This window comes from Zonotrichia leucophrys, chromosome 9 (assembly GCF_028769735.1).
Source record: "Zonotrichia leucophrys gambelii isolate GWCS_2022_RI chromosome 9, RI_Zleu_2.0, whole genome shotgun sequence".
Taxonomy (NCBI): Eukaryota; Metazoa; Chordata; class Aves; order Passeriformes; family Passerellidae; genus Zonotrichia; species Zonotrichia leucophrys.
Genome location: NC_088179.1, coordinates 11,030,220 through 11,040,421, shown reverse-complemented (window position 1 = coordinate 11,040,421; position 10,202 = coordinate 11,030,220). Strand labels below are relative to the sequence as shown.

At 35.8% G+C, this 10,202-nt stretch overlaps 1 protein-coding gene across 3 annotated transcripts in view; it reads right to left on the bottom strand.

Moving 5' to 3' along the window:
* Window positions 1–102: 102 nt before the first annotated feature.
* PLS1 (plastin 1) overlaps window positions 103–10,202 on the bottom strand; it is a 41,594-nt gene continuing 31,494 nt past the window's right edge. For all 3 annotated transcript variants that reach the window (XM_064720744.1, XM_064720745.1, XM_064720746.1), the window contains exons 11-16: window positions 6,898–6,976; window positions 5,742–5,856; window positions 4,879–5,012; window positions 3,934–4,057; window positions 1,776–1,900; window positions 103–1,322 (exon numbers count right to left, since the gene is read on the bottom strand). In XM_064720744.1, coding sequence (XP_064576814.1) covers window positions 1,187–1,322; window positions 1,776–1,900; window positions 3,934–4,057; window positions 4,879–5,012; window positions 5,742–5,856; window positions 6,898–6,976 — 713 coding nt within the window. In that variant the 3' untranslated portion in view covers window positions 103–1,186. The remainder of the gene's footprint in view (window positions 1,323–1,775; window positions 1,901–3,933; window positions 4,058–4,878; window positions 5,013–5,741; window positions 5,857–6,897; window positions 6,977–10,202) is intronic.

The following is a 10,202-nucleotide window of genomic DNA, read 5'->3' as shown; positions in this document are numbered from 1 at the left end:
TGAAGATGTCAAACTCAGTCCAACTGCTTGCTCATCAGGATTCTCCTGTTCTCTGCCACACTTAAGACTGGTTTCAGGACCCGAGAGAAAGTAGAAGCTTCATACTTGAAAAAGAAGTCTTTAATTTTGATTTAGTTTCCGTAATGTTTGGCTTTTGGTAACAACTTCATTAAATGTACAGCTCCAGCTTGATAAGTGAAAATTTACACTGATGAAAAAGAAGTACAAATAGTTGCTTTAAAATTACTAAGAAAAAAATACAGATTTCATCTCTTCCAGAGAATGCACCGGTCTTTCTACACCAAACCTCTGCACACATGATACACATTTTAGAAAAATCAAAGGAATGATATATAAGGAAATGCAATACAGTAATGAGAAAATCCATAGTGGACTAGCCAGCTCTTTATTGTTTTCTTAACACAGTATTTTATGAAAAGATTAAAAAACCTCAACCAACAGCTGTTTAGTCCAACCGCAGAACTTAGCACATATGTAGACCTAATAATGACAGGACATTTCTGCTTTCTATTGCTGGTTTCTCATACAACATGATTTGTAAAAGTTTCTGCTAAGTAACAGAACAAAACTACTACATATATTTGAAGATAATTCCCACAAAAAAGTTTCATCAGTTTAATCAGTATTCATTAGTTACCAGTCATTATCATAGGCCTTTACTTGCTCTAAAGTCAATGACAAGACTCTCACTGGCTCCAACAAGAGTTAACCCCTCCAGGAATAAGGCAAGGATGACAATTTCTGTGCAGTTTGGAGTCCAATCCAACAGGACTGGAATGCACCTTGAGACTTGTATGACTACATATAACTAACACCCACAAAAATCAAACAGTGTTTCATAATTGGTCCTGAAACAACATATGTAAAACAATGCAGGTTCTCACAGTGCTATGGAAACTAATACAAATGAAGCTTGATTCATATGGGTTTTTCCAAGCAATACAAATCTATGATGTTAATTTATTAATGAACATGTTCTGAAAATGGTATTAGCCATAAATAATTCATGTGTTATGGAACCAAAGAAAATAAACTAATACAAACACATGATTAAAAGAGAATTGATATTTGTGCATACAATTTTTCTCATACTAAGTTTCAGAACTCTGTAAACTGCGAGGCATTCATTGTGCTTAACATGGCAGAAAGTTATTATATGTCTGCATTATTTTATTCTGTTCAGTCCTCTTCCCATCAAACATGCAAACACTGTCATCACCATTTTTGGCTTCACTTCAACCAGATCATCTGGGAGAGCATAAATACGAGCACCAATTTTTCGAGCAACTGAAATGGCATACCTTGGAAAACAAGAGAAAACAAATACTGTTATTTTCTGGCTTCTACCAATACGTCAAAATTCACAACAACAAAACCAGATTTTAATGGCAGGATGCCTGTTTAACAGTACTTAGGCTCTACCAGAAAATGGACATTATGGTGAAGAAAGCATGTACTGGCATATGTTTTACTACTGGTTATCAAAGCATTTCTTTTGGTCAAAAACACGATGAATTATGGCAAACTGTTAAGAAACCAATTCCAGTGCAGTGTTGGTAGGTCATATCAGCTGTAAATTTGACTTCCTATTTTAGATGAACTAGAAAAATAAATAATATTAGAATTTATATTCTATTCAAAAAAATTAATTAGTATTATCTTTTTCCTAACAAATCAGTAAATAATGCATTACACTGTGAATTAATGCATTTCCTGCATTTCAGGAAAATATGAAGCATTCATTTAAAACTTACTTGGCATTATTCAATTTGTCTTGGTAAGAAAGGTCTTCTCTCTTGACCATTTCTGGACGAACTGCTTTTGGTGCAATGGCATCTATTAAATCTAGGACAGGTAAGCTAGTGCTAATTGATCTGTCCTGAAAGAAAAAGACTCAGGATTAGTTTAAAGGAATCTGCTTTGATTACTCCATCTTCAAAATGCAAAAACCCTACAGTACATCTTGCATGCATACTCAAAGACAGAAGCCTGTTTTCTTACTTCACAGTGTGAAGGTTCTCATCACCCTTTATGAATTCTAATTTTCTTTTCTACAATCAGTATTATAATGTTCACCATGCTGGTATCATTATTGCACAAATGGTTTAAATTTATTTCATCAAATTTCCCTCCTTAAGCCCTAAGGAAGGAAGGGAATTATGACATAAGTTCAAGGGCCGGACTTTCAAGACAACAAAAAAAGATCCTTCCAGGCTCCCATACATATATTTTCCTTGTTTTCTTGCCATGAAACTATTTTCTCCAGTAGTTAATGGCTCACTCTTTCTGTAATATTTCAACTCAGATGGTGTTCTGAGCTAGTGTGAGCAGTCTGTGTTTCATATTTAATACAGAGAGATTGTTAAAAGAGCAGTTGCTGTTGGTGCAATCATTCCCTGCCAGCTGTCCGGGCAGAGCAGGAGCTGCTGGTGCCAAAGCAAGCCCAGGCCCTGCAGTGGCTGAGCACAGCCACGGGGCACAGCTGCCTTTGTCACCAGGTCAGAACCAGGACTGCCAGTTCAGGGGAGTCCCACAGAGCCATCATTAATTATACATCTAAAAATACTAATATAATTCTGCTTCAAGGCATGAAATGCATGGAGTCCCCAAGACCGTAAGAAACACCTTTGTTATTTTTACTGTTTGAATAATGGCAGTACAATAGAACTTGGCTTTCTTAGTCCACAGTGAAATATAAGGCACTTCTGCATTCTCTATGGTCTGCTTGCCACAGTGTCCCAAAACCCAAACAGTGAAAGGCATATTTATGTAAATATTGTAAAAAATTAGCAGTAAAAAAAACAAATACTGAATAGTGTCAATTTACATGAGTACCTTCTTATCTTTGGTCAACCGGCAGTTGAATTATCTTAAAAACACCATTTGAATGGCTGTAAAAACACAACCAATGTACCCAATGTACCCTCAAAGACACAGGCATACCAAAGGCAAGATATTGGGACAGGTTCTTGTCATACTTTCAGCTTATTTAATGTCACCATTATAACAATTTATGTAGAAATAAGAGAAGCAACATCACATAAGAAAATGAAGGCTCAAGTTACCTTCTAAAGTGAAAACTAAATATTCTTACTTAATTTTTTATTAATAATGCTTATCTAATTAAAATTTGTAACATAGTGAACTCTCAAATGTTTAACTTGCTAGGTTCTCCTGCTTTGAATCACAGACATAACTGTCTGAGGTTATAAAATGAACCTGTACAAGAATGTTACATTTGTGTGCAATTATTAATCAGCCATTTCTAGAGCAAGAGATTCACACAGAATAACACACCTGACACACACACGGCTTCTTTTGTTTTGAGCACTGAAACAAGGTGGAAGGAAAGGTTCCTTGAGCAGTGTGTTCTCTCAGGCTGAACGGGAACAGCTCCTGTTCTCCCCGCCTGCTGCACATCAGCAGCGCCAAGGGCAACACAAGGTGTCGCTGGCTGCCCTGGGCTCCCCCTCCCGGCTGTGTCACACGTGAGAACATCCTTTAACCAGCTCCTAGCAGGAGTGATCATCTGCCCCCCGTACTTCCAAAATCCTTCTTATGGCTTGTGTAAGCATCACAGTGCCTATATCTAAATATTTGGAAAATATACGACATGCCAGGCCCAAAGACTGGTAATTTCAGACAGAAGACCCTTTGAAAGTTTAAAGTTATTTTTCTTTTCTTTATTTTTGGGCTTTTTGTTTTGTATTTTACTGCAGCTACTATAAATTCTTTTAGTTTTCAATATATTTGAAAAATACTTTTGAAGATTCAAGGACTGTCAGAAATATTTCCATAAACAATTTTGCTAGTCGATGGCAGAGCTGCTGTTAAAACCAAATCATTAACAGATCAGGTTAAAAATCCCAGGTCCTATTTTATGTGGAAAGAAAAGTAAATAAATTTTATTACCTTGAAACTTGTAATTGAAGTTTTCTTATTTGCTTTTGCAAGTGTCTGATTCACCCACTTAATAATGATTTCATCATTTACTTTTTCGCCCTCTCCAAGGTCAGACAGTACATTCAAAGTATACCTTCAACAAAAACAAGAGCCCAAATTAAAATGAGTGGTGGAACTCAACTTTTCTTGCAAAGCTATAGCAAAGGTAAAATATTACTTCATCACAGTAACAATGCTAAGTACTCTTCATAGGGCACCCTTACCTTACAAACTATATAGTAATTGAAATCACTTATTCAGTGGTTACTGAATAAAATAATAAAATAATATCCCAAACCTCATAATATTCATGGTAACATCTTCATGCATTTGTTTTACTCAGTACATCATAATAAATTATACTTTCTAAGTTAAAATTACTCCCACCATCCTAGTAGGGAAAAAAACTAAATCACAGCAGTTTGAGAACAAAAATCACTAAGTGTTTTGGGATAGGTCTAAGAAAACTAATTTGAGGAAAACATTTGCAATAAAACACTCCTTAATCAAATCACTTTATAATAATTTTTTCTCACGGAATACAGCAGCAAGATTTTGATTTGATGATACTTATGGTATCTATAGCTATAATGGCCTACAATTTTTTACCCTTTCAACTTCTATAGTGTAGGTATCACCACTGCCTTGGGTTTTAAAATATTTAAATTATTATACTTACAGAAAGACACATGGAATCAACATGAAATAAGGTGAATTCTTTTTACTTGCTGCAGGATCTATATTTTAGTCACAGTTTCTAGTTTATAAGGTTTTAATTGGCACTATAAATTGTGGTTTCAATCACTGCAAAGTATGTAAGATTACATACTGAATACTACCCTTAATTTGCCTTGATTTACAGACACACATGCACAGACACATTTATACACATCCATCATACACTGCCTAACTTACCTTCTCATCAGCTGCCACACCAAAGCCAAAGTCAGAGTTGGATTACCCTCATTTAGATCATGTCCAGCAATACCAACCAGTGAGAATTTGGCTTTTGTCTTCCCAAGTTCTACTGCATAATTGCAATTCTCAATCTAAAAATAAATTTTGTGTGCAAATAATGAAAACATATTAATATTTCTGCAATACAGACATATACTCTATGTGTATTTTAAATTACTTTGGCTTACTGTTACCTACAGTGAGATCTGAAGCTAGAAAAGATTTCCAGTCTAGCTACACTGTGATTAAAATAAATAACAGTTTTTACTATAAATGCAATTATGCAAGATTCCAATGATAATTTTTTCCACATTTGAGAAAACCAAGTTTCCACTAAAGTAGTGAATAAAATATATTTATATCAAAACTATACTTTGAAAGATATTGAAATGTGTTCTTCTTAAACAGGCAGTAATTTTTATCCTCTACATTTTAGGCTTCACAACAACCACAAAACTATGTGAAAGCTTGGATCCTGCAAGTCTTGCCCAAATCCTCTGGGCAGCATATAAAACTGCTCTGGGAGGAAAGGCTTCACAGTACAGGAGCATCCAGCAACAACAGCCAGGTCAGGCCTGAAGCTTTCACTTATAAGAGCTAAATTAGGCAATAAATGAAATATTGCTAAAAGGTGCCCACATTTAGAAACTAAGGTGATATATGCTATTACTGCTATTTATTCTTTGGGATAATAACTGAAAATTAGATTTTCTTTTTTTTTCTCCCAGGGCTGTCTCAGTAGCACAGAAATCTCAACAGCACAGCCTGCCATGAGCAGCATGGGAGCCAGAGGAGCTGGCTGCCCCCAGAGCATCACCCACCTTTTTCATGTTGCCCCCCAGCAGGGAGTAGGGAGGTTTGTTGACGTGGCTCCAGTCAACCGGAACGCGCGTCATGTCGTACAGTTGGAAGATGATTAAAGCATCAGAAAGGTCACTAAATCAAGAGCAAAACAATGGGCTTCAGCACAAAAGCACAGACTGACAATGAAAGTAAGTACTTGAGACTTCTCACAGTGTAATTAAGTTGCTGAAAAATTCCAGACACATAAATAAAAACTGGTGTGGTTCTGTAAAGAAACTAGCCCACATTCCATTGCTTGATTCCTGCAAGTATATACACCAAATTCTGCATTTAATTTCATTAGTATCACAAATCTAACTGAAGCAATCTCAGTCACTGGCCTCAAATAAATAATTACTTTCATAAGGCAGGCATAGACAAAATAGCTGCTAAAAGAGTTTTAATTTATTGATCTCGTTTTAGTTCTCTAAGGACTTTCCCAAATGTTAAATACTCATGCTTTATCTGCAGATGCCTACAGATGAATTTTGCTAAAGAATAATCAAAACCAATGAACTTATTTTGCAAAAGAGTAGTAGGAAAAGTATTATTTTCCAATTATATGTTGCATTACTGATAATTCCCATCAACTACTTAATAAATGAAATTCTCCATGTTAAGATCACTTTACAGAGATCAGAAAACTGAAATAATGAAACCAATTAGTAAATATACATACAAGCAGGGACTCCTATATGCTCCCTCAATCTCATCTTTTATTGGCAGAATTTGAATCAATTTCTGGCATAATTTGAAAGTGACCAGAAGCATCTAAAAAGCTTGTTATAAAGCACTTCATCTGAGGGAATACTACACTGCAGAGCTCCTTACAGTCTACTGAAAAAATAAAGATTATACATCATAAAACACAATTATCTCAACTTTCATAAAAACATAATTCACATACAAGTGAGTGAGGGAGGGAGATTTAAACCTTCTTAGGTTTTCTAATCTATCTAGATTATGACTAGAATATTTGAGTCAGATACTGCTTAATGTGGTCCTACAGATCAGTTTTGAAGAAGAAACCTAGATATCACTATTCTAGTAGAAATACAACGTCCCCCTCTTCTTTCCTTCTTTCTTCCCCTGTCACCCCAGGGAAGTCAAATAAATCTTTTTAAAAAACCTTACCTGTATAAATGATTAACATATGGGCTCACACCCAGTGAATTCATCCAGTTTCTGAAAGTCCTTTCTTCCTTACTTTCTCCTATGGTGACAAATACAATTCTATATAAGTTATTGGAGAAAACACTTTAATAAGCAATGTTTAAATGTTTCTCATATCCCTCACCACCCCCCTCCCACCCCAAAAAGAGTTCACAATTTCCCAAACAATAATCTATACTACAAGGCAATCCTATCCAATTCAGATCCACTCAGTTCTGGGCACAGGGCAGGGGGACTACATGAAGTAGTATCATTAGACTACATTTATCTGAGTAAATACAATTTGATAAAATACAGAAATAATTTTTTGTTATATTTCACATAATTAATATATCATGAAGATGATTAATAATAAGTTCCTGAAACTAAAATGAGCAGAAACTGCATTCAACAGTTTGAGAGAAAAAATATCTTTTTATAAAAAGTCAGTACTAACACACGAGGCACTACAACTCCACTCTCTCCTCACAGAATTTGACAGTATTAATTTGCAAAAGGGCCTCCCTAAAGCAAGGATTTCTTTTTTTTTTAGTTCTTTGCACTGAAAACATGGAGAGGCAGTGTTGTATTTGTTAACTTTGTGGAGCTATTTATACTGCTGAGGGGGCCAGTTATCCTCACAGTTTTAACCAGCAATTCTACTTAGAAGAACTTCAGAAAATTCATTAGGCAGTAAATCCCAACCTTCACTTTCCTGACATAGGTTGCTTTTATTATTGCAATCATGAGTCCTAACCTAACTCATTCTCTTTAAAGTTACAGCTTGCAAAAATTCATTAATTTTCTACATATAACACTACCTAAATTTTAACAACATCTCTGTAGACATCTACATGTGAATCAGTGCTGCATAGGCTGTTTTCTCTTGCATCAAAGAGGAGAATTTGAGAAAATTTAGCCTGAATAAGTGAGCTTGGAATAACCTCATAACTTTGTTCCCCTGGGTTGATAATCCACAGTTAAGAAAACAGTGAAGACACCGAGGAGGGAGAAAGCTCTGGACTTCAGAAATTTCACCTGTAGTTTACAGTTTCTAACAGAGTAAATTTTATTTTTAAAGTTTCAGCCGCCTTACCAGCTTCTTTCCAATTATTATGAAATAGTTGATATTCATCTTACCAATATGTTTTTCTAAATTATTTTTTTATATGCAATTCGAATTACTGTTTGTTTCAAATATTTACTTGTAAAAATAACCACAGAGCCACTGATGAAACAGTAGAAACAAAGAAAAATACTATTCTGCAAGATCATCAGAGAGCTTTGTTTCACATATTTCTTGCCACATTAAAATTTAAAAGAACAATCACACTTTATGACAAAGTTATTAAAAATATCAGTTTTTCCATTTAAAAAACAATCATAACTCAAGAATTATATATAATTTAAGTTTATAAAGAATACCTTTGAGATTATAGTATTTTGAAGCAAGTGCCTTGTGGTTTTTTTAATGATTTAATGGTTACTGAGCTTTGAGTTGATTTGCAGTACATAAAATCCTGACTGCAAAGTGCTTTCAGGAACACTTGTCCATTACAAAGACAGTACCAAGGTCATTTAGTGAACTCTTAAGAAACAGCACAGCCACAAAAACAGATACTCAGCAACTGCACTCAGACTGAGGATTTTAAAATGCTTGCTCAAGATTGTCAGGAGAATCCAAAGCAGCCAAGCAGGAGCAAGAGCATGCAAGCTGGGCAGGACCCTTTTGGAAAGTGGGAGTCCAGGAACTAAACCCAGCATATTATATTTAATATGCCACTCTAAACAAATCCCTTTATCATGCATAAGTTTTATCATAAGTTTTCCAGATGGCTGAGAAGTGACCAGTTTTTTTCTCTCTATTCCTTTATTCAAAATATACCTTGTGATCCTATCAGGAGCATATCTTCTGCTGAGTGGTGCAGCAGATAGCCAAAATCATTGGAAAACTGCAGAAAGGGGGCAGAGCTACACAAAAGAGAGAGGAGCAAATTTGGTAGTATCCTTTATATTTATTGCCATCTCTTTTTTGAGATCATTACACTGTGGAACTGAGTGGAGAGTAGCCATAGGGAGGGGATGAAAAATCCAAAGAGCTCCGAATAAACTTAAAATAATCCCTGCAACACAACTGAGCTCAAGATACAGTGGCACCCAAAGTTCAGCCAGCCTGAGTGGGAGTACTTAACCCTCTGGTAGTGACAGCCATGAAGGCTGCCAGTAATCTAAGCAACAGCACAGAACATCTACAGTGGAGGAAAAGTGGGTGGACACAAGTCCCTCCTCTTCCTCCCTGCAAGAGCTCAGCTCTCTTCCTGACTTGGACTCCAAATTGCTGCTTTCCCCACAAGCCAGGGCCTCCTTGGATCAGCAGCAAAGAACTGAGCTCAGGACTGCCCTCTCCATCCCCACACAATATCAAATGTTCATTTTGCTGTGTCAGTAGTCCTGAGACACAATCTCATATTTCAGTGCACATCACCAGATGTATTATCAGGGCAGATGTCAGTTTATGCACAGCATTAACTGTCTTAAACTGAAGAAGACAGCCACACCATGCTGATGAGGCGGGACCGTCCCTGAAAAGATGGAATTTATGCAGGAAAATGAAAACTTTCAGGAAGCTCTACTCACCCACACATACCTACAGCTCGACATCTCAGTTCATGGCAAGCCCTCACTGGCTAAACCCTCCAAAATAGCTGTATGGCATTTGACTTACTGCAACTCTTGCCCTCATTTTATATGCTGTGGGGTTTTTTCCATCTCTTTTACTTATGATGGCATATTAAAACAATAGAAAAATGTAAGAACAATGCAAAAAAAAAAATCAACCAGAAAAGGACAGAGATGATTAAACAATAGGGGAAAAAAGAACGAAAAATTGCAGAATAAACACTTTTATGGAGTACAGAAAAGTACTAAATACAGTACCTACATTAGGAGGGGTCAAATCTGCATTTCATGAAGCAAAACAGGAAAGCATTATAAATTATGAGTCAGATTTCAACAGACAATCTATGATGAAACTATAAAGAAATCAATGTCATATTTTATATCACTAGCTTGAGAAAACATCGGTATAAACACAGGACTTAATGGAAAACAAACAATACATTAACAGGAAAAAAAACATTCACAACCTTGGCTTTGGGCTGAAATAGCTATTTTGATGGTTTAGATCTACTTGACACCACGGCAATTATTATTTGAGGGCAAAAAGGAGTCATCTACTTTTCTTTGAACAGGTAACATTGGCATGATTATCCATCTCAAAAATATAT